Source organism: Myxocyprinus asiaticus, chromosome 48 (assembly GCF_019703515.2).
Source record: "Myxocyprinus asiaticus isolate MX2 ecotype Aquarium Trade chromosome 48, UBuf_Myxa_2, whole genome shotgun sequence".
Taxonomy (NCBI): Eukaryota; Metazoa; Chordata; class Actinopteri; order Cypriniformes; family Catostomidae; genus Myxocyprinus; species Myxocyprinus asiaticus.
The window spans coordinates 22101402-22126626 of NC_059391.1; the positions used below are offsets into that span (position 1 = coordinate 22101402).

General features: G+C 37.8%; 2 protein-coding genes across 2 annotated transcripts; both read right to left on the bottom strand.

The window, feature by feature from the left end:
• Positions 1-648: 648 nt before the first annotated feature.
• On the bottom strand, positions 649-2258 carry LOC127437363 (major histocompatibility complex class I-related gene protein-like). The gene is made up of 4 exons (XM_051692185.1): positions 1988-2258; positions 1275-1565; positions 1068-1181; positions 649-692 (listed from the first exon to the last, which is right to left on the bottom strand). The coding sequence occupies exons 1-4, from the start codon at positions 2202-2204 to the stop codon at positions 649-651; spliced, it is 666 nt and encodes a 221-aa protein (XP_051548145.1). The 5' UTR covers positions 2205-2258.
• Positions 2259-11345: 9087 nt separating this feature from the next.
• Positions 11346-17429, bottom strand: LOC127437556 (major histocompatibility complex class I-related gene protein-like). Its single transcript, XM_051692550.1, has 7 exons — positions 17323-17429; positions 13943-14185; positions 13168-13434; positions 12447-12727; positions 12232-12346; positions 12032-12064; positions 11346-11895 (listed from the first exon to the last, which is right to left on the bottom strand). The coding sequence occupies exons 1-7, from the start codon at positions 17378-17380 to the stop codon at positions 11828-11830; spliced, it is 1065 nt and encodes a 354-aa protein (XP_051548510.1). The 5' UTR covers positions 17381-17429; the 3' UTR covers positions 11346-11827.
• Positions 17430-25225: the final 7796 nt, after the last annotated feature.

Genomic DNA, 25225 nt, shown 5'->3' on the forward strand with positions numbered 1-25225 from the left:
TACAGGCAGTGATGAGAATCATCTCTTTTTTGAGAGCAGATACAATATCGGTTGATGGCTGACACTGGAAGATACTCTGCGAGGTGTCCCTGATGGGTGTCCCAAGGTGTGGACAGAGAGATACAATGCATATATTCTGCACTGTATTTAGCTATCACATGCCATCACAGAGGAACTAATTAATTCTTTGTTATGTAGGCTAATACTAGATAAAACAATGACTTTGCTGACTGTGCTTGAGATAATCTAACTCCTGGCTAAGGTTTTGAACATAAACCCTTAAAAACTTTCTTTCATTATCTGCAGCTGACATATTTAGCTAGGGCACTATATTGAAAATAGTAAAAAGCTTTCCGTATGCTCAGTTCACACAACATACTAAATCTGAAGCAGTCATAACATTGTATATCTGTTTACAAGAGCAAATATTTCTATGGTATGTATATGTTCGGTTACATTGTTTCTCCATTAAATGTATATGTTTAAGTAGTTTTACTTAATTTTACTTTATTTTAATTTAATTGTGCTTCTGAGCAAGAATTGAGCAAGAATTGTACAGAATTAGCTTCTCATTACTTTAGCTCTCATTGTTTGAAGATGTCGCTTCCCTCATCCATGTAGCATCACAATGTCAGAATTACATAAACTTTATGGCGTTGCGTCCACATGTTCATCAGATGCTAAAAATGAAACTGATTGATGAGTAAGATGGATAGGCAAATAAATCAAAAACTAAATTCCTTAATTGGAAAATTACATGAGAAATTATTCATTATATGAATTTTACTAACAATAACTGTCATAAAAATAACAAGCTGGAACTTTCAGTCAGTGTGCAACATTATCCAAAAAATAAATAAATAAATAAATATGTAATCACTAGAAGCAGATAAATATTCACTTTTAGAGGAATCTATAACAACAAATGAACAACAAATGTATTAGTTAATCAATGATTAAGAATGAGTAAGAATTATTAATGGCAAAAAGTAAATACAAATATTTTTTATCTAATATCTGTTTTAGGATTGTTTGGCCATTTGTTATTCCTTTAGTTTTTGTTGTACCTGCATGCCGCCTTTTCCATGTAATTATAGCAATAACAGTCCCAAACACCAACACTAATGCCAAAACCACGAAGACTGAGGAAATCACTGATTTAAATGGTTCCCCTGGATACTCTAAAACATGAACGAAGTTAGAGAAAACAAAATCTCAAATACTGTGGTTAAAATATTACTTTTTTTATATGTAAACATTCATCCCATTCATACCCAAACTGACATCCATCTTGTTGTCCAGACGGAGGTGTGTAGCAGAACAGGTGTAATTGTGTTTCTCACTCTGTTCCTCTGCACTGATCTCCAGACTCTTCCTCATCTGGTACGTCCCATCACCATTGGGCAGCAGATCTCCTCCAGTGATCTCATGATCAGATACTGGCTGCCCATCTTTGAACAGGGTCAGGTTGATGTGACAAGGGTAAAATCCTGATGCCAGACAACTCACCAGAGATCCTCCAGAATCTGTGTTTGCTTTCTGGATGAGTCTGACTCTGGGTTTCTCTGTAAAAAAAATTGTGCATTTGCATAGAAATGCACATTTAATGCTTTAAAGAGGGAAAAATTGAGCCTTAAATGGATGGGATGGTTGTTTCTTTGACATGTACAGTATAGAACAGGGGTCTTCAAAAGGGGTTCTGCCAACTTTTGTGTGTGTGTGTGGGGGTGGGGGGGGGGGGGTATGGGTTAAACAAAATAAGATTAAATTAACTTAAACTAGATCTAAAGTTGAAAAGCTACAGGTCAGCTAAATGTTTATTAGTTACTATATACAAAATGTAACAAGGGGTCCTTGGCCTGAAAGCAGTTGAAGACCCCCAATATACAACAGGAGCTTAACATGTATCACAATACTTGTAGCTTTATAAGTTGTATGTTTCCTGCATTAATATTGTCTGACTAGTTAGGCTGGGAAGTCAGTTTACCTTTTCTATTCACTTGATTTCTCCTCTTTTCAAGATAACCTTTGATAGTTTTAATGCAGAATGGGAGGTATAAATTTTCATGACGCCACATGGAGAAGTCAAGACGTAATTTCAGCACTTGTTCTGGGACATTTAAAGTACCCTGGTATGTAAACGTCTTGTCAACATATCTCAACTCATCTGTGGTAGAGCCTCTAAATGCATCCCGTGTGATCATTTGTCCCGGTTCACCGCTGTCCCTCAGCTCACACAAAACTAGTCTCTGAAGGGCAAGAACAACTGTACCTTTTCAAGAGAATGAGTCATAAGGTAGATTATGCTACTTATTGAAAATGTTCCCTGTATTTATTGCAAACATTATCACACATTTTATACATATCTTTCAAAACAACAAAATATTACTATTACTTATTCTTATTCATATTCTTGTTATAGTAAATATAAAAACTGCCAGATAGCCTGTATTCCTGTAATTTACTGTCTTCATTGAAGTGTCTATGAAGCCAAATTCAAATGACTAACAAACTGCTATGAACACAATCTTGTACAATACATACAGTCGGTTTTAAGTGTTTGCTGCTACTGTATATTTATCTTTAAAAGATGTTTGTATAAAGTCACTTATGATGATAAGAAGATTTGAATCAAACACAGTATCTTCGTTATAGGAAATTAATAGAAAACAGAAAATGAACGAAACAACATTCGAAAAGTAATGAGTTTACTAAACACTGTTGGTTAAAGGGGTGGTATAAAATTCTGGCATTATTCATATTCATCCAAGTAATCTAATCGAAAATCATTTTGTTTTTACTGAAAAAGGTTTTATTTAAAATACAATAAAAACTGAATGGAAAGTTACAATTCACTCCAGGGGACGCTTGGCCGCTCAGAAACCCAAATCCTCCATTCATCCGCATTTAACTACCAGACAGTTTTATATCTCTTTGGAGACAATTGTACTCTAGAATAGTTATTTTTTTTACTACAAATTGACGATTGCAAGGATTCATACCTATAAATGGAATTAAGCTTCAGCAGTCTTTATAAAAGTTTTTTTTTTAATCCTCATTCAGTAATAATAATTGATTGGCTGTGTCTCATTTCGGTGGATGCATCCTCTGGAGATCGCATTTCTCGGCCGCATACGTCTCGAGGCTGTCTCGTTTCATAAAAGCGAGTAGGACACTTTGAATGCAGCATTCGAATGCGACCTTATTTCATGGGAATTCAGAGGATGCATGAGGTGTATCCTTCGTGGGCACTCACAACCCACAATTCTTTGCTTCAACGGAAATCTCTAAAAAACATTACGCCAAAATGCCCGTAAATATGATGTTCGAACGCAAGTAATGTTAATTCCCAAGTTGAAGTACCTCAGTAGATGGGTGCAGAGTATATAATACGTGTAATTATATTAATATATAATTAAAATAAAGTATTAGACTAAATGTACACCTGTAAAATCTATTTTCTTTTCTCTTTACATCATTATAACTCTCTTAAAATGTACCTCATGCATTCCCTTCTAACGGGACTTTGTTCCCTTCTCACTCAAAGTGCTCACACTTGTTAAAGAGTGGCGTGCTTTCATAGCAACCATGTTACGTTCCGTTTCCGTTTGTCCTATGAAGGCCATCTCGTTTAAACGAGGCTTGTTTAAATGAGGACGCTCAGTATACTGCAGCCTTCAAAGGACACATCCTACCTAGCACGCAGCATTTGAAACAGCCAGTCTGTCGCATCCTAGCCAGCGCTGAAAAAAGTAACAAGTATCACGTGACAGCACCGCCTACGCGCTGATTCGGAAGCAGTCGGGACCTCTGGCCAATAATTAACACCTGATTAATGATACTGATAAACTTTAATAAAAGTGGACGTTTCTGCCATTACTCACCTTCGTCGTTCAAAATCAGTGTTACTTTTTCATCCGTGATACACAAGATAGAGGGATGAGAGGATCGTGTTTGTGGCTGTCCAAGCTCCAAAAGCACATTTCAAAACATCTTAAAGTCGTCCATAACACTCATGCCTTAGATGTCAATACTGTGTCTTCTGAAGTCATATAGTGTGTTGTGTGAGGAAAAGACAGAAATTTAAGAGTTAATTCACCTCCTCACTCATTTGAAACTGGCGCGCACGCAAGAATGACCTTGTTTACATGAGCGCACCTGACATCAATGCTTTGGGCTGTCAAGAGCTGTGCGCACAGGATGCGCTGCTGTGGTGCCAGGCAAAAGTTTAACGGCAGAGGAAAGTAAATTGCGCACATCGGTTCTTATGTGTATTTTCACTATTTTTGTTGAATGTGTGAAAATGTACGAGATTTGAGGACGGGTCAGTCTTCCGCACAGTAATGTGCTATCTCTCTCTTGTTCTTTACTTTCAGTTTCACTTTTATAGATATCCTGCCACTCCCCTCAACCTCACTCCAATTACCATTGACGTCACCATCCTACTGCCGTGAGTGGACTCCAGCCGTGAATTAATTGATCAGCCAGTCACTCAAGCTTTCGCTGCTCACATAACTTATACACTGTAAGGCTTAAAAACTGTGGTATTCATTTAAAATATGCTACTGTGTATTGCTCTTTTGTTTGCTGCTCTCAGAAACACAACAAATAAAAAGATTAATACCAAGCTAAGGGTTATACTGTATATATGCAGTATATGAAGTTACTAAACGTAAATTCAGGAGGAGTATGCCCATCTAATCTTCCAATTAATTATCAGAGTATGTAAGCAACCTCTTAGCTTACTTTGTCCCAGTGTCAGTACTCCTGGCATCCCTCCACTTCCCCCACTCCTCCTTTATATTTTTTACCCATATAATCATCTCCATCCGTCAGTAGTAGGGGGGTATATCAGTATCATTGATTTGAGTTGAGTCGAGCCCCTCCATTGAGGACAGCAAGCCAAACCTGTTAACCATTTATGTTAAAGATTATATGGGCTCATGAATTTGTGAATTACATATATAGTATATACAGTGCTATGTGCTAAAGGATTACATGTAATCTGGATTACGTAATCGTATTCCAAAAATCAATTACTTGTAATTAGATGAAGTTACATTTTAAAATGCTCAGAGTCAAATCACAGTTATGGATTACATATGAATATTTTTATATATTATTATAAAAAATAAAAAAAAATATTATAAATCAACCTACCACTGAAATACTGTAAGTTTGGTAAGTTTTTGAGTGTTTTTGGGAGGGGAGGGTTAGGGAACTGATTATAGCCTGGTGACTATAATTGCACTAAAATGGAGCGTCTCACTCAGCATTTGAACACTGGATTACTCAAATAAGTTCACTTTTAAAAAGGCATAGGGCAAAAAGATTACTGTTCAATGTAAACTCTGCCTTTCGAAACTTAAAGGGATATTTCATCTAAAAATGAAAATCCTCTTATCTTTTACTCACCCTCCTGCCATCCCAGACGTGTATGACTTTCTTTCTTCAGCTGAACACAAATGAAGATTTTTAGAAGAATATTTCTGCTCTGTTGGTGAAGTGAATGGTGACCAGAACTCAGATGGTCCAAAAATGCCATAAAAGCAGCATAAAAGTAATCCATAAGACTCTGGTGGTTAAATACATATCTTCTGAAGTGATATGATAGGTGTGGGTGAGAAACAGATCAATATTTAAGTCATTTTTAACTTTCAATCTCCACCTGTGACCAGCCCCAATCAGTAGGTGGCTGAATGTGGAAGTGAAAGTGTAGATTTACAGTTAAAAAATAACTTAAATATTGATCTGTTTCTCACCCACACCTATCATATCACTTCAAAAGATATAGATATAACCACTGGAGTCTTATGGATTACTTTTATAATGTTACAATCAAATGTCTGGTCACCATTCACTTGCATTGTGAGGACCAACAGAGCTGAAATTTTCTTTTAAAAATCTTTGTTTGTGTTTTGTAGAAGAAAGAAAGTCATACACTTCTGGGATGGCATGAGGGTGAGTAAAGATGATAGAATTTTTGTTTTTGGGTGAACTATACCTGTAATATCCTATCCACTGCAAACGATTCCACATCAAATCTAAAGAAAACATATGTATATGTGTACTTAAATCAAGCCAACTCCCGACGAACACATTTTAAATATTATTTGAACTATCACTCTGTTTGTCATTTTACCATTTGTCCCTATATGTCTTTGGAAGGGTTTTGTCCATCAAAAATATCAAAATGCACAAATACAGGTAATTTCATATTCACAATATTCTCCACACATAAATGCTGAAACTATTGCATTATTGCACTAATGTTAGGGTTTGTTTAATTTTAGCTTTTCTACTCTGCTCCAAAAGGGTTTGTTTGGTTTTAGCTTTTCTACTCTGCTCCAAAAATGTAAATAATTGAAATGTTGCTTCTGTGATAATCAGTACCATTTCAGACCACTCTTGCGCCCTAGGCGAGATCCCTATTGGCGCCCCCATCAGGGTGGGGTGGGGGGGAGGGTGCCTCCTCTTTGGTGCCCTCCCATCAGGTGGCACCCTAGGCAACCGCCTAGTTCACATATGCCTAGAAACAGCCCTGGTGATAACTTTGCGATTTTTTTAGATCTCGAAATGATCTGTATGATCTGTTAGCAAACATGGATGTTGTCTGTAATGCCACAATTGCCGCAGTAATACCATATTTGTTTAATGCACCCACCTGTCCATAATTCTAGGAACTCTCTAAAAAGAAATGCCTGTTAAATTCAGACATACTTGAATCTGTCATTGATGGAGGGCATGGAGCTCTATCAGCATGATGAGGGAAAACATGCAACTCCCTTAATATTTTTACACTTTGTAAATACATTTGCGATCCATGCTTCTGAATTCATGGACAAAAGCACCACTCAAATGAGTAGAACATGCCTTCTCATGATGAATACTTACGCAAATAACTAAACACTGCTAGATGTATAGCTGTGAAATACTATGTCTACATCATATGCAGTGACCTTCCCTAATTGTTGATTCTGGAAGTCTGGACAAAAAAAAATATAACTAAGAATAATTTACACCATCTTTTTCTGTCAATCTGGACAAAACATATGTATCAATTAATATGTGTTTTTGTGTTTCATAGCTCTTTAAATGCCTTTTTCACTCAGTAACTGACAAATAGATAGTAAAACACAAAAATTATATAAATTCTGATATCTTAATTTATTAGGTAAGTTGTCTTATATGCTTTTAAGCAAAATTATGTTGCTTACAGTAAATGGTATAGATGATCCTACTCAAATGCATGTGACATCAAATAAAAATAGTTCCCTTTCGATTCAGTTCAGTTCACTGGACTGTAACGAATGCAGGAAGAAGTCAAGAGAGCAGGATCTAAGTGCAGCTTTGATTTAATAAGAAAATAAGTCCAGATACAAAACTTGGAAAACACAGGAATGAAACAAAACTAAAACTCAGGAACAGAACCAACGTCACATCCATGGGGATAACAGGAAACAACAACTGACCAAGACACAAACAAAAACAAGGACATTAAATACATTGGGGCAAACAAGGTAAACAAGAAACAGCTGGGAACAATCAGGGCAGGAACCAGGAACAGAGACACAAGAGGGTAAACAAAACTTCAAACTAAAAGTCTCTTAAACAACTAGCAACCTCTGGTGGCCGCTAGGGCAAAAGTCTCAGGTGTGACATAGCCCCCCCTTTAAGGAGCAACTTAAGGGCAGAGCCATAGTGGCAACCCCGAAAATTCCACTAGGGCTGAAACGGGTGTGAACGCTGACTCTGGGACGGACGAGGCTGGCAACGCTGGCTCTGGGACGGACGAGCCTTCAAGAACAGGGTTGTTGGCCGTGGCAGGCGTGGGTGTTGGTCATGGCAGGCATTGGCTCGTTGGCCGTGGGAGGCATGTGCATTGGCTCGTTGGCCATGGCAGGCATGAGCATCGGTAGCAGCACGGGGTTCCCGCCATACCCTACAGTGTAAAGGGAGAATGTGAACATCAAAGCAAGGTCAATGAACTCTACAAAAGAGAGTTCACACCTGCCTCTAGGCATGCAGGACTTCACTGGCTCATTGAGTCCAAGGCGATAGATGTCCTTAAAACAAAGCTCCCCAATCAAAATCCTGGGCGAGACTGCAGAAAAGCTCCATATACTGCTCTATGGTTTGGTCTCTCTGTTTGAGATGCAGCAGTTGCAAAGCAGGAATGAATGATGAATGCAGGAAGAAGTCAAGAGAGCAGGATCTAAGTGCAGCTTTGATTTAATAAGACAATAAGTCCAAATACAAAACTTGGAAAACACAAGAACGAAACAAAACTAAAACTCAGGAACAGAACAAACTTCATATACATGGGGATAACAGGAAACAACAACTGACCAAGACACAAACAAAAACAAGGACATTAAATACACTGGGGCAAACAAGGTAAATGAGAAACAGCTGGAAACAATCAGGGCAGGAACCAGGAACAGAGACACAAGAAGGAAAACAAAACTTCAAACTAAAGGTCTCTTAAACACCTAGTGACCTCTGGTGGCCGCTAGGGCAAAAGTCTCAGGTGTGACATCGACATTGCTGTAAGCACTATGGGGAAGTGTCCTTACACGACCTTGAAACCCTTATACAATCACACCAATCTTCTGATTGGCAATGGTGTCTGAGCCCCGCCCTTTTAGGTGCGCAGTAAGCCTATATAAGTGGCCGCTCAGTCACCATTTCTTCTGAATTTTCTTCTTTCAAGACTACAAACTTCGTCTTCATCTTGGAACCCTTCTGCTTCACCATCAATATACACTTACAGTGGACGAAACTTCTCAGCAAGACGCGAACAGACTCGTTGCCTGTTCTCAGTTCCTGCACTGAGAAGCTTTCCACTCCCCTATGTGTTCTGGTAAAGAGTTCTCCACATCGCCGTTGAAGATGCTCTCGGTGAACGGGTTCTTCACTTCAGACACTCGTCGTTGATCAACACGGTGCTTCAGCGAAACTTCTACCTGCTTCCCACAGCACTCCGGCTGGAGTTACTGTATCCTTTTTATATATATACATTATTAACGAAAGAACCGCTTGTGTGGTATGTGTCTTTTTAAAGATGTCGTTCCGCAAGTGTTTCCTATGTAAACGGCACATCCCGCCGTCTGATGAGCATGAGAGCTGTGTTCAGTCCTGCAAGCCCCCCAAACTTCCTATCTAACATCCTCACCTGTGCAATATGCACGTGATGAGCTCCAGTCCTCTATTGGAGCACACAGCCTCATTACCTTTGGTGGCTCTGATGATGGGGATGATGCAGCTTCAGGCGAGTGGTTCACGGAGGATGTTGGTGCACATTCAATATGATAACTCAGAAATAGATCTTATCGCACATCTGTCCTCAGGACTGGTTTGCGTCAATAGAGCTGAAGGACGCATACTTTCATGTACCAATTGCACCGTGTCACAGGCAGTTTTTGAGATTCGTGTTCGAGGGAACTGTGTATCGATTCAAAGTCCTTCCTTTCGGTCTGTCTCTGGCTCTCCGCACATTCACGAAATGTATCAATGCAGCATTTGCTCCTTTGAAAATGAACGCCGTGCGTGTTTTGAATTACCTCAACGATGGCTATTACTAGCCCAATCAGAGGCACTATTGAGCGAACAAAGGGACTTGCTGCTTTGCCATCTGAAAAATCTGGGTTTGAATGTCAATTGGGTGAAAAGCATATTTTTCCCCAGCCAGCAAATTTCCTTTTTAGGGGTTCATCTCAACTCCGTGAGCATGCGCGCGCACCTCACGAACGAGCGCGTACAGACCATTCTTCGGTGTCTGTCTCAGTTCAAACTGGGGAAAACATTGCCACTGAAGTCATTTCAAAGAATGCTGGGTTTTATGGCAGCAGCATCCACCATCATACCGTTAGGTCTGTTATACTTGAGACCTCTCCAATACTGGCTTAAGCGGCACATTCCACATCGCGCCTGGAGCCTCGGGCGCATTGCCATCACGGTGACTCGCTGCTATCTGGCTGCTCTAGCACCATGGACAGCGCTGGTCTTCTACCAACAGGGTGTTATTCTGGGTCAAATTTTCAGAAGAAAATCCAACACAGCTTGTGGCGTGGTGTGCGATGGACACCCAAATTTCAGCACCTGGACAGGTGCGAAACGGGCGTGGCACATCAAAAACCTAGAACTACTGGCTGTCTTTCTAGCTTTGAGAGCTTTTCATTCCAACATTGTGAATCACCATGTTCTGATTCATTCAGACAGCACAATAGTAGTGGCGTACATAAATCGGCAGGGTGGACTCCGATCGCCACAATTAATGAGCATGACACAACGCCTGCTCCATAGGATCACCTACTCTCATTGCGTGTGACACATATCCCAGGCCATCTGAATTTCGGAGCAGATCTGTTGTCACACCAGGGAGTATTACCAAGGAAATGGAGACTTCATCCTCAGACAGTGATGAGGATTTGGGAGATATTCGGCAAAGCGGAAGTCGACCTATTTGTCTCCGTGGAGAACACCCACTGTCCCCTCTGGTACTCCATGTCCCAAGCCCTGTTGGGTGTGGATGTGCTGGCTCACAAATGGCCACGAAAAGCAAGTATGTGTTTCCTCCGGTGCGCCTCCTTCATTCTATCATCAGCAAAGTCTAAGAAGACATGGAAACAGTTCTGGCGAAATGGCCAAATCAGTCCTGGTTTCCGGAAATGATAGAAATACTAGACAGCCCTCCATGGGAAATACCACTGAGGAGAGACCTACTCTCTCAAGTACAAGGCATGATTTGGCATCCCCAGCCAGAGCTGTGGAACCTACATGTGTGGCCCCGGAACGGAGCACATTGGACGAGCTCAGTCAGTGAGAGGGTTAATAATCCATACTGTGTATATCTACAGTATATGGTTCATATAGATCCCAGACTACATTAGTTTCCATCTGGCATCCACCACGTGGGACTATTCCTATACTGTACACTTTAATATGACATAAGTCATTGGACTGTGGCCCCATATTGTTTACAGCAATGTCGAGTGAACTGAATCGAAAGGGAACGAGACATGCGAAAGCTGGCCACACTACTACTTCAGAGTTTTTTAATACGAGTGACTCACTCTTGTCCCTCTGAAGAAATGGTGATTGAACGCCCACTTATATAGGCCTACTGTGTGCCCAAAAGGGTGGGGCTCAGACACCATTGCCAATCTGAAGATTGAGGTGATTGTATAAGGGTTTCAACAAGGTTGTGTAAGGACACTTCCCCATAGTGCTTACAGCAACATTCCCTACATTTGAGAGAAATATATATATATATATATATATATATTATTCACGTTCTTCAGTTGTGCCTTTGATTCTTTCAAAATTGCACTTTATGTCTCAGCCAAATCCACCAGTAGTTTAGTCCATAAAATAAAAGTTATTTTAGTATAATTCCATATTCTTTAGAGTTTGGATTCTGAAAAGTAGCAACAGAAGAAATCAGTGTCTAAATAGCTAATGGTGATTTGAAGTGAGAAAAGAAAACTCTTTGTGTCTCAACATTTAAGAAGATAAATCTTGTTTAACTTCACATTTAAATGTGTTCATTGTGAAATAGCACAGTAAATATAAAATAAAAACACACAAACATGTCCTTTAATTAATAGCTATATTTTGTAAACATAAACATCTCTTTGTTTACCTCATTTATATCAGAACTGTCCTAGGAAACTCTCATGATCCTCTTACCTGGTCTGTTGCAGGCACTTACATGCATTTACACTTCAAATGTACAAAATTTTACTCTCACTAATATTTATAATTCATTTATAATAAAATAAAATTAAGCAATATGGTATGAGAGGCCATGCTGATTAAACTTTTTTCACTCTATCTGTGTAGATTCATGCTGTGCTTCATGTGATGATGTTGAGTCCACATGTTCATCAGAAGCTGTAAAATGAAATAGTTTAATGAGTGATAAATAACTGTAATGTGTATTCTTTATACAGTGGTGTCAAATTGGAACTAATTTAAACATCAACAAAAGTACTGTAAATAATACAAAATGTAAAAACTAAGTACTCACTAGAAGCAGCAGAATATTCTCTTTTAGAGGAAGCTATAACATTAAAGGAAGTAAAAAAAATAAAATAAAATAAAAACATCACATTTATTAATGGCTAGCAGCACTGAATCATAAACAAAAGTATCTTTTGGATTTCTCACAGCATCACACATACTGAGCTCACAAGATCATTTTTTTATTTATTTTAGTTCTTGTTCTACCTTTACGTCTTCTCCTGCAATTATATATGATAACTCCAGTCCCAAACCCCAACACTAATGCCAAAACTGTCAGCACGTAGGGAATAACTGATTGAAATGGTTCACCTGGATCAAACTCTGAAAAATCAGACATATTAAAAAGGTCACAAACATATTAAAAAAGTTCGCTCTTTAGTATTTTTTCTTTTCCCTGAGATTGCATTAACCAAATAGACGTCCAGTTTGTTGTCCAGACTGAGGTGTGTAGCAGAACAGGTGTAATTGTGTTTCTCTCTCTGTTCCTCTGCACTGATCTCCAGACTCTTCCTCATTTGGTATGTCCCGTCACCATTGGGCAGCAGATCTCCTCCAGTGATTTCATGATCCAATACAGGCTGCCCATCTCTGAACAAGGTTAGGCTGATGTGACGAGGGTAAAATCCTGTTGCCAGACAAATCACTTGATACCCTCTGGAATGTGTGTTTGCTTTCTGGATGAGTCTAACTCTGGGTTTTACTGTTGAAGAGAGGAGAGGAAAGAAAAGATAAACATTTATGATACAATGCATTTTCATTAAACAATACATCAAGTAACATTAAAAGTGACTAATTAAATCTGTATCTTGATAATGGGCTCAGAATTCTCTTTTGTGTCCATGCGTAATTCAAGCACTATGGAGGCTGAGACCTATTTCTAAATGAAAGCATAGAAAATTGTATTTGACAAAACAGGGCAGAATGGATTAAAGGAATAGTTGACACAAAAATTTAAAATTCTGTCATTATTTACACTTATGTCAGGTGGAACACAAATGGAGGAATTTTGAAAACTGTTGAAGACTTCCACGCTCTTTTCCATGCAACTACAATAAATGGGACTAATTATTTCAGTGATGACAATTTTCATTTTTGTCTGTCTTTTAAAAAATGGAGAAAAGAGCAAATATGGAGCCATACCTTTTCTATTAACTTGAGTTGCTCTCTTTTTAAGGTAATTCTTAAGAGTTGTTATGCAGCCAGGATAATTTATAGTCTCATGACGCCACCTGTACAGCTCCAGATACAGTCTTGTCATTTCTTTTGTGCCTTGATAGGTAAATTTGTTATCAAAAACACTCAATTCATCTGTAGTGGAGCCGCCAAAAGCAATCTTAGAGATCATTTGTCCAGGTTTGTCATCGTCCCAGAGTTCACAAATAGTCAACAGCTGACAAATTTGAGGACCTATTATAGAACAGAAGAGGCAGAATGGAACACTGTAGGAACACTATATGAACTCTGGCAGAACCTTTTGGAGAACTTCTAGGCACAGTTTCAAAAGAACATTTCTCAGAGGAATGGAACCCTTGAATTCCAGCAAGTACTCTAAAGACTGTCAATGGCTTCTCCAGCGACCCCATCATAAATGAAAGGTTTTGAGGAACTTGAAAGACATATCGAAGTTATTTAAGTATAGGATGTTTGAGGAACCCTGAAAAGGGTTCCTTGAGGTTCTTCAGATGGTTTCACCCATGTGGTGATCTGAGGAACCCCAAATAGTGCCTCAAGTATCTTATTATTTTTACAGTGGTCTGGTTCCATTTCAATGATGTCAACAGATATTTGAGACTGACTCTGATAAAATAGCACCAAACAAAACCCAAATATGTTTCATTTCAATTTATATTTGTATTTTGCTTAGATGTTTCTAAACATTATGTATGTCTTTCTGTCTCAAACCAATTTGTCTTACCTTCTGTATGGTTGTCATGTCTTGATCTTCCCACAACAAAAGGATGCAAATCATTCTTCATTCTATACATGATGTACTGAACCATCTCATCTTCATTTGTAGTATTTTCTCTTGGAATGTATCTCATCGTCTCTGAATTGTAGTGTCCTACTGTGACGTCATCCAACATAAATGTAGCACTAAATTCAGGAAATGGTATCACTCCCTTAATGTAAGTTACAAGCAACCACAAAGAGTGAGAAACTGTGAGAAACAATAAAAAAACATTTTCATTTAATCAATCTACTGTACTGTATGCAGGGTTGGGAGGGTTACTTTTGAAATGTATTCCACTACAGATTACAGAATACATGCTGTAAAATGTCATTTGTAACATATTCCGTTAGATTACTCAAGGTCAGTAACGTATTCTAAATACTTCTGATTTTTTCCTCAGCACTGGTAGATATTTTCACTTGTTTTGACTATAAAAACTCTGCCAGTACAGTAAGACAAAATACACATGTTAAAAATACATTCTCTGAAAAACCTAAATATCTTATGCAGTGTTGTTTCTAAAAAAAGATAAATCAAATTCATAATTTTTTAAGGATTTTTAGATATTTTTACAGGAAAACAATAAAAAAATTATTATCAAGAATATGATTTTTGCCCTAATATCAAAGGTCTTACTAGAAAAAAAGAAATTATGATCTAACATGAATTTTCTTGAAAAAACATGATCGTGCCTGGTAACATGCATGTAAAATGGCTAGAAATAGCATTTTAGCTTAGCGTAAAGTTGACAGTTTACACAAGGTTTATTTCTATTTCTTCTGCTCCAAACTTATTTAAAACGTACTTCTCTGTCTGCTCGTATGAATGTAACACATCATAAGAAAGTGTTTCACCACTGTTCAAATGCTCTTTGGATCGCATCATTTATATGTATAAATGTTTTCCATCTGAAAGGACTAAATATTAAATGAAACAAATGACAATAAAATGCAAAGTAATCTCTTCAGTAATCAAAATACTTTTTGAATGTAACTGTATTCTAATTACCAATGATTTAAATTGTAACTGTAGTGGAATACAGTTACTTATATTTTGTATTTTAAATACGTAATCCCGTTACATGTATTCCGTTACTCCCCAAACCTGACTATATGTTATAATGAAATTAAGGGGGGTGGGGGGCACCGAGACTTTAAGGAAAATAAATAAAGAATGAGATGGTAACATTTACTACAGAAATTGAGAACCTGAAAAAAATTACCAAAGTTCAGACATGAAACTCTATTTAGTGCAAGCCGATAGGTTCTTCGAGTTTGTTATCTGTCAGCCAATCGGCTCACTCACATGTGACATGTGAAGAAAGTTGGCTCGCATGGTGCAAATTGATTGATCCTTTGACATCTAATCTGGTCTGAAAGTGTTTCTCTTTGTGTAACGTTTAAATTGCTCAGTTTAGCAGACAAGCCGGGTTCACTGCAGTGCGCAGCGAGAGTTTTTTCTCTGAAAATACTATTTGCTCAGGTGGTTTGCTGGGGCTTTTTTTCTACCAGCTTGCATGGGACGGTCAGCTTTTGGCCATGACACATAAATGTGCATCTTTTACAAGGTATGCCTTAGTCAAATCTGGCTGGCACACATCTCTATCTGTCATTAGATTAAATAAATCCACACAAAGGAAGTCTAAATCTCTAGTTTAATAAGCTCAGGACTTTCCTGATTCAGACACCTATTATGAGTTAGGTCACTAGCCGTTTAAGCCATTCGGCCAAGCAAGCCAAAACATGGCTCTTCGGAGCAGCAGCAGTACACAAGTCTTGGTGATACATCTGCTTGGTTGGCAGGTTGTGTATTTTGCTTTGTTGGGGGACTGTTTGAAATGTTTATTCTTTAAATGTATACTGTATATGTTCATACATGCTTGATGCAGCATGTTGTGTGTTTTTGTCTAATTGTGCAACAGCAAAATGTCCTGTGCTCCTGAAATAATAGCATTTAAAGTGTATAAAGTAGTAGCTAGTATTAGCATTATCTTTTTAGAAGTTGTGGTGTTGTTAATCATTTTAGGGACTGTTATTAATTTTCTGTGTTTTAGACAGGTGTTCATTGATCAGATTAATTCACGCAGCCCAAGCAGGGAAATCCACAACACTATGCCTGGAGTATTTAATACAATCTTTCTTGATTATCCTTTTTGAAAACATTGTTAGTGCACTGTTAATGTCTTTCAGTATTCTTTTTTTTTATTCTGTCCTCACATGCACTTTTGTGAAGAGTAAAAAAAAAGTTTCAATTAAAAGAATTACATTTTTGTCATAATCTTCTTTTTCTTGTCACCTTTGTTGTTTATTAAATAAAAATACCCCAGTAAATTTTCGTCATTACTTTTGTTAACGAGATTAACACAGATTACAACAGTTTTTAAATAACATTAATTAATTATCATCTGTTTTTCATGCAAAGCCTACACTGTTTTGAAAGCACTTCACAGGGTGGGCTGGAATGGGGTGCTGCAGCACCCTCAGCACACCTACTTCCCGCAGCTATGCATGTATATGTATTTTTGAGCAGTAGTCTCTATACTTGCTCTGCAGCAGCAGCAGCAGCATAGCAGATCTAGTCTGCCAATTTTTTTTTTTTTTTGAACACTTAGTCCAAACAAGGAAGGTAGGAGAAAAACAAATGTGTGATTTTGTCTTAAGAGAAAATATATATATAATCATCTTTAGATGTGACATTTATTGTAATGGACTGACAAACATGTAATGAATGAGCTGACAATGTTGAAGTGGCATAGGCAGTCTGAGTAAATAGCATGTGATTTGCAGATTATGCTATTTTAATTAATCATGGTTTGTGATTTTTAAAACCACCGAGACAACATCTGAGCCTAATTAAATGATATTAAAATGTGCAAGTGTCATCATTTTTACTGTTTCTCTTTGTTTAAAAAAAAAAAAGAAAGAAAAAAAAAAACCTTTAAGCAACACTAAGCAAGTGTTTGTGACTTTCATTTTCTATTTCTGCTGGTCACATTTCATAATGTTTAAAGGTCAGCTACAGTATATACAAAACAGCTACAATAATTCATATTATGCAAAAATGTACATAATATAAGGAAAACACATGTAAATACAATTTTATCCAACAGATTTCTAAGCAAAACAATGACACCTGAGACTATCTAGCTTCTGACTTTTTATATATAATACTTTATATACAGTATAAACCATTAAGATCTATCTTGCATGACCCAGAGGACACTAGAATCTGAGAAACAGTCAGTATGTTGAGCTCCCACAACAAAACTAAATAGAAGTTATTATAAAATTGTGCACACATTTAAGAAGTGTGCATGCAGTAAAATCACATGAAATTTACTGTACCTGTTAAAACAGATGTCGGAACTGAAAACACACACAGAAAAATTAATAATTTGATCATCTTGTTCTCAAACTGCCACAAATATTCTTCTCTGAAGTTTCATTCATTACATGAGACAGGTAGTGAGGCATGAAACAAGTCCTGCAAGTCTTTCAGAGAAGCTGTTTATATTGTTTTTGTTGAGAGGGAACAAGGAACGTCATTAAAACAAATGTGGGGAGGTACGATCATGGTGAAAAAAAGAAATGCATGAAAAGTTGCTCCTCTTAAATGTCTTAAATTCCAATTGTGGGTGGTGAATGATGCATCTGGAGATATCAGTGGGGTTTAAACAACGCTTACAATGGTGTGTGGTGGACAAATGGTTTGCTTCAACCTACATACTCTATAGGCTTTGTGGCTGGTGAATTATAGTTGTCACATAAATCAACTCATATTTACACACAAAATGGTACAAAATTTTAAGTTTTATTTAGTTCATTGAGTTCGTCAAAGTGTAATAAACATTAAAACGAAATAAACATTTGCTGTTACCACCTTATGCCTTAAAAACTGCACCAATTCTCCTAGGTACACTTAAACAGTTTTTTCAAGGTTGCTGGCATGATAGCCAAGTTTTTTTAACCTTGCTCGCTAATATTAGGCTACACCTTGATTTTCCCTCACCACTAGGTGCTTTCTAACCAATAGGCATTATTATTTAAAAAAAAAAAAAAAATTTATTGGCTATTAATACAGTTACAACTACAAAACCAGTCATTTGGCAGGTCTTCAATATAGCTCTGTAATCAAATAAAATTACAAAATTACAAAAATACAAATCTAATATGCTGAGGGGTTGTTTGAAACTTACTATGGGATGCAATGTGCAATCAGTCTCTTTCTCTTCTGAGAAATAAGTTTGGTTTTTTGGACAGGTGACACTCTCTCTGTTGATGTAGCTCAGTTGAAACCTTTGCAGTTGAAATCAATCAATCAACTAACTGTCACCTCAAACATTATAATAATTAGCTGAGTAACAGTATTCATATTATGGAGTTTTATGTGCAAAAATAAATTTTTTAATAAGATTATTGACATTTGTTTTTTACAAAAACATGCTTATTTGCTCCCTGGGAGCCACCCAATATCCTTGTTTTTCATCCAAGCAATAAATTAAAAATAACAGAAAATACAACTAATGTTGTGACGCAGGCAAACATAAGATATACAGGCAGACAGACTTTGCTGATTCTCTAAGGAAAATTCCAATGCAAAAGAGCAAGGCCTATTGTAGAATGCACAAAAACAAAACCAGAAACACACAGCAATAATACCATACATACATGCTTTCTTGACATCAGTAAATTCTTTAAAATGTTTGTAACCGTGAAAATATTAAACAAACACATTTACACCCAAGTACGAAACAGACAGCAGTTTGTGTATGTTCTGCTCTCATCTTAGATTACATAAGAATGTAGGCTGATCTCAATAGAAATCTCACAGCTTGTTAAATTGCAAAAGTCTCTGCAACGGTTCAACTGGTACTTCTAAACCAATCTGAGGTTATTACTGTGCCATATGAAATTTAATCAAACAGAAGATGTGATGGTATGATCTCCTAACACTCAACACATTGCTAGTTAGATTGATTGTTATGAAAAATGTTGAATCATAATCCACTGTCTTCAAGACCATTGTCTTCAGCATCTGTAAATTGACACAACCCTGATTTAAAATACCTGTCAATCCTCAGGATTGTTCAGTCATAACTATTTAAATCAACCTAGAAATGGCTTTATCATAGCTGACTCTGCATATAACATCAGAAACATTACATTCCTCAACATCAGCCTTAACGTTATTGTAAAAGTCAAAATGAGTCCAAATATATTCTATTACACTTAAAATTATGTTTTGAAAATTAAAATAGATAACATTTATTTTCAAAGAAAACACACAAGAACATCATGTTACCTGGCAGTCTCCATCTTATAGCCAAAATGATGCACACCAGCACCAGGACACCAAAAACACACCCAACAATCCCAAATCTGTAATGGACATTATCTAAAAGATAAAGCATTTAAAAGCATTACAGTGAGATCAAAACATTAGCTTGATGATAAAATAAAAAAGTGAAATATCTTTCTTGCATAAATATTCATCCCCCACATTATGATTTGGTTGAGCCACCTTTTGCTGCAATAACTGCTTTAAGTCTTTTGGGGTACATATGTACCAGCTTTGCACACAGTGACAAAGTGATTTTTGCTCATTCTTCTTGACAGATTTGCTCCAGGTTGGCCAGCGTTATGCAGTGCTCTTGATATGGTTGACTGGTGCACCATCACTCCACTCCCAGCCACTAAACTCTGTAGCTCCTTCAAAGTGATTGTTGGCCTCTCTGTGGCTTCTCTCACAAGTCTCCTTTTGTTAGAGCGCTGAGTTTTGAGGCCTTTTCTTGGCAGTGCCTGGGTGGTGTGGTGCAGTTTCCACTTCCTGATTATTGATCCAACTGTGCTCACTGGGATATCCAAACATTTGGATATTATTTTGTACCCTTTCCATAATCTATGCATTTTTATTACTTTATCTCTAGCTTCTGTGGAATGCTCTTTGGTCTTCATTTTCCTTCAGATTCACAGCCTGACCAATGATCCTTCAAAAATAGGTTTTTTATCCAGAAAATGTGATTGCAACTTTAATGATTCACAGGTGGATGTCATATTCTGGAACAAGATAACCCAAACATGGTGATAAGCACAGCTTTCAAACTATGCATTAGACAGAGCGACCTGGCAATGTTGGAGGAGGGTTGCTGGCTCAATGACATGGTAAGAGTGAAAGTGAACATGAGATGAATAAATTACCTTTATTCACATTCTTTGTCTTATTTGAATGCTTATTCAGTACACTTTTTTCTCAAAAAAGAAATAAAAATGTTTCTATTCATAATGAATCAAAATGCAACTACTTGCTTGATGTAAGAAGTGGCTTTCTTTTTTGGATGACTGCACAAATTGCACTTTTTCAACCCCTCCCCTCTGACCAAATACCATCCCAGTTAGATACATCTCTTTTCATGATCTGTTCAATTCCTGATGGATAAAACCAGGGCCTGTTATACATTTTGTTTTTTGTTTAAATATCTCTCTTTTTTTTCTTCTTCTTCAGGAAAGTAACTTTATAGAAGTAAAATCAGTTGTAATTGGGTATTATTCACTTTGACTTAAATTCGTCCAGCATAATTATTTTAGTTAACTTGCCTTGCTTTTGAAGGTGCAATAAATAGACAAAATTAGGATAAATAATACTGTAGACAATAATCATTGTTATAAATCTACACTGTTTTGCATTAAAAGCCCACAGACATCAAAACAATGTACAGTAAAAATAAAGTTAAAGATGTAATGTGAACAGTTGAATTAGACAAAATAATCCCTGATTTTCTTTAAATATTGGCATTGGTCTGCTTAATCTGATCATTTTAAAAAGCTGTAATGTGGACTGTCATGGATATAAACTCAGAAAAGAGGAGACCTCCTCTCACTTTCAACTGCTTTTATTTTCAGCAAACTTAACATGTGTAAATATTTGTATGAACATAAAGATTCAACAACTAAGACATAAACTGAACAAGTTTCACAGACATGTGACTAACAGAAATGGAATAATGTGTCCCTGAACAAAGGGGGGGTCAAACTCAAAAGTAACAGTCAGTATCTGGTGTGGCCACCAGCTGCATTAAATACTGCAGTGCATCTCCTCCTCATGGACTGCACCAGATTTGCCAGTTCTTGCTGTGAGATGTTACCCCAATCTTTCACCAAGGCACTTGCAAGTTCCCGGACATTTCTGGGGGGAATGCCCTAGCCCTCACCCTTTGATCCAACAGGTCCCAGACTGCTCAATGGGACTACAATCCGGGCTCTTCCCTGGCCATGGCAGAACACTGACATTCCTGTCTTGCAGGAAATCACGCACAGAACGAGCAGTAAGGCTGGTGGCATTGTCATGCTGGAGGGTCATATCAGGATGAGCCTGCAGGAAGGGTACCACATGAGGGAGGAGGATGTCCTCCCTGTAACGCACAGCGTTGAGATCGCCTGCAGTGACAACATGCTCAGTCCAATGATGCTGTGACACACCGTCCCAGACCATGACGGACCCTCCACCTCCAAATCGATCCCACTCCAGACAGAGTACATGCCTTGGTGTAACGCTCATTCCTTCAACGATAAACGCGAGTCCAACCGTCACCACTGGTGAGACAAAACCGGGACTCGTCAGTGAAGAGCACTTTTTGCCAGTCCTTTCTGGTCCAGCAAAGGTGGGTTTGTGCCCATAGGCGACATTGTTGCCAGTGATATCTGGTAAGGACCTGCCTTACAACAGGCCTACAAGCCCTCAGTCCAGCCTCTCTCAGCCTATTGCGGACAGTCTGAGCACTGATGGAGGGATTGTGCGTTCCTGGTGTAACTCTGGCAGTTGTTGTTGTTGCCATCCTGTATCGGTTCCGCAGGTGTGATATTCGAATGTACCGATCCTGTGCAGGTGTTGTTACATATGGTCTGCCACTGCGAGGACGATCAGCTGTCCTTCCTGTCTCCCTGTAGCGCTGTCTTCGTTGTCTCACAGTACGGACATTGCAATTTATTGCCCTGGCCACATCTGCAGTCCTCATGCCTCCATGCAGCATGCCTAAGGCACGTTCACGCAGATGAGCAGGGACCCTGGGCATCTTTCGTTTGGTGTTTTTCAGAGTCAGTAGGAGGGTCTCTTTAGTGTCCTAAGTTTTTATAACTGTGACCTTAATTGTCTACCATCTGTAAGTTGTTATTGTCTTAACGACCGTTCCACAGGTGCAAGTTCCTTAATTGTTTGTGGTTCATTGAACAAGCATGGAAAACATTGTTTAAACACTTTACAATAAAGATCTGTAAAGTTATTTGGATTTTTACAAAATTATCTTTAAAATACAGTGTCCTGAAAAAGGGACGTTTCTGTTTTTGCGGAGTTTATGTATCCCTCGTCATGAATATTTTTACTCTTATGTTCTCAAGGTTATCAACTTCTATTTGTCCCTGCTAATGAAGAGGAGCAATGATCAGCAGGAAGGCCTTAAGGTCTACTGTTTAAGCACATTTTTCTTCCCAAAGCTTCAGAGTGGTGACGGACATGCAGCAGTGAAGAAATGGACAAAAACAGTGGATCTCTTCTTCTATGATCTGGTTCTTGTTCCTTTGCACCTTGGCTTGCACTGGGCTTTGGCTGTAAGTAATTTATGAAGAACAATGGCTTTATAACACATTGTTTCCATATCTATACTGTATAATTAAAAGTGTAAAACACTATATTTTTTCTCTTTTGCTTATGTCTTTAACTTTTACCTCCATTTCTTATCACCAGGTAATTGATTTCAAATCCCAGACAATCAGGTTCTATGACTCCATAGGTCAGAGACATGGTGATATCTGCCACATATTGTTGTGAGTTATGTCCAAATGATTGCTGCAAGTTTGGTTTGATCATCAAATGTCTTTTGAAGGCATGTATGCATGTCTCATGTGCGATTAATTGACAGGAAATACCTCATGGAGGAGTACAAAATCAAAAAAAGCTGCATCATGGAGGCTTCCAGATGGACCATCGGCCGAATGAGAACCAATGTATGCATACCACCATGTAATACATTTTACAAATATTCTTCAAACTGTCCTTTTATGCTAAGTGTTGTAATTGTGTGTCTAGGCAATTCCCAAACACAAATGAAAATGACTGTGGTGTTTTTGCCTGTAAATACACAGACTTCATTTCTCAAGGAAAGCCACTTATTTTCAGACAGGTACATGACCAAGCTACAATATTTTTATTTCTCGCAATCCTTATTTTTGCTGTTGAGACAGAGATTGAGATTATTCAGTTGGTCTGTTTGTCTGTCTATTTTTCTCACTTTATCAGTAACCATATCTATCCACTAACACCCTTGTATCTAACTCACTGTAAACTTAAGACTAACACTTAGTATAGTAACAAGATGGATAACCTAGGCAACTATATCCTCACTGCTAAACCGTCAAAAGTTTTCCTTTTCCTTTTTTTTTTTTTCTCTCTTTCTATGTAGTGTGACATTCCTGTCCTACGAAAGGTGATGGTGTGGGAGATGAAGTCTTGTCTTCTTGTTCTGCCTGCTGTCAACATTTGATCTTTTTTTTTTTTTTTTTTTTGAATAAAGTTGAGTATGAACACCTAGTTGTCAGTTTGTTTCTTAGAATAGCAGTATTTAACAGGTATTTCATAATAACAAGTATTTCATGTGCATGTAATTCAGTGGGGACAGGTCTATCGCTCAACCCCTGTAAACACAGACAGGTATTTCATGTGCATTTAATTCAGTGGGGACAGGTCTATCACTCGAAACACCTGTAAACAGACAGGTATTTCATGCGCATGTAATTCCGTGGGGACAGGCATCTCGCTCGAAACCCCTGTAAACACAGACAGGTATTTCATGCACATGTAATTCAGTGGGGACAGGTATATCTCGCTCGATACCCCTGTAAACACAGACAGGTATTTTTTACACATGTAATTCAGTGGGGACAGGTGTAGCTCGCTCAAAACCCCTGTAAACACAGACAGGTATTTCATGCACATGTAATTCAGTGGGATAAATTCAATTTCAACATCTGTTTCCATTAGCGGCAAAAAAGAAAACAGTTCAACCGTTAGTGATGTGGGTTATCCTCATACACTTTTAGTGCGCATGATCGGTGACCTATGCAAATTCTAAATTAAGAAAACACCTACACTACCACGTCACATTTTCCGACCCAATGTTCTTCTTCTTGCTGTTTTACGGTGGTTTGCAAACCTATTGGTGCATTATCTCCCTTTGGACCATCGGCACTCTTATTTAAAAATAAACTACCTATAGTACACCACTCTACCTACCTTCACACCTAATTTCCTAACCCCGTCAGGCTGCAGCTTTAGCTGGCGCTGCATGTTCAGCTCCTCCAGCTTCCACATGCAGCCCCTAAAAAATAATAATAATAATTTCACCTTATATTCGATAAACTATCCCAGATATTTCATCACTATAGATATTTTATTACTTCCTATTTGTGGATTTAAAAAATGTGTTAATGTAATCTGATCTCCCTTTCTGCTTAACTCTTCTATTATATTCTCTTCTCTTCTTCTCCCTCCTGATAACCTACCCTTTCCTACTGCTGGTTGAATTGCATTCAAATGTCTGACTTTTATTTCATTATCCCATTGCTGTTGCCATATGTTATTTATATTCTTTTTGATTATCTCTGATCTATTAAAAGACACTTAGATATCAACTGTTTCCCTCTTTAATGCCTTCTTAGCCAATGTATCTGCCTCTTAATTTCCTTTCAACCCCACATGCGCCAGAACCCACAAAAACTAAACATGTATATTATACTGCAGTAATGAATATAAATCCTGAAGAATCTCTACTACCAAATCCTGTCTTGTATCTGATTGCTGAACATTCAGACTTTAGAGTCTGAGCATATGTTTACACATTGAGGTCTAACTTCATTTACCCATTTTACTGCCATCATTATAGCAATCATTTTTCCAGTAAACACCAATAAATTATCTGATATCCTACTTATCCTAGACACTTTCAACTTTGGAATTGTGTATGCAACCCCTACGTGACCATTTTTTAGATCTTTTGAAGCATCTGTGAAAATGTGTGTGAAATCCCCATATCTCAACCCCACATACTCCCTAACCTTATATTCTTCTGATTCACTATGTCCTTCATTTTGTCTTATTACTAATAAAGTCAGATCAACATTGGGCTGTGGCATGACCCATAACGGCACTGCATGGCGGCAAAGATACTACTGATGCATATCTATACTCCTCTAATCCCAT

What these genes read in the sequence shown, in the direction of transcription:
- LOC127437363 (XM_051692185.1), bottom strand. Translation starts at nt 2,204, where the DNA reads ATGATCACACGGGATGCATTTAGAGGCTCTACCACAGATGAGTTGAGA. An exon ending in CAAGATGGATGTCAGTTTGG is followed by an intron (nt 1,182 to 1,274) that starts GTATGAATGGGA and finishes TTCATGTTTTAG; the next exon opens with AGTATCCAGGGGAACCATTT. An exon ending in ATGGAAAAGGCGGCATGCAG is followed by an intron (nt 693 to 1,067) that starts GTACAACAAAAA and finishes CTCATCAATCAG; the next exon opens with TTTCATTTTTAGCATCTGAT.
- LOC127437556 (XM_051692550.1), bottom strand. Translation starts at nt 17,380, where the DNA reads ATGATCAAATTATTAATTTTTCTGTGTGTGTTTTCAGTTCCGACATCT. An exon ending in TCCGACATCTGTTTTAACAG is followed by an intron (nt 14,186 to 17,322) that starts GTACAGTAAATT and finishes TGTTTCTCACAG; the next exon opens with TTTCTCACTCTTTGTGGTTG. An exon ending in TTGCAGGAGAAGACGTAAAG is followed by an intron (nt 12,065 to 12,231) that starts GTAGAACAAGAA and finishes TTAATGTTATAG; the next exon opens with CTTCCTCTAAAAGAGAATAT.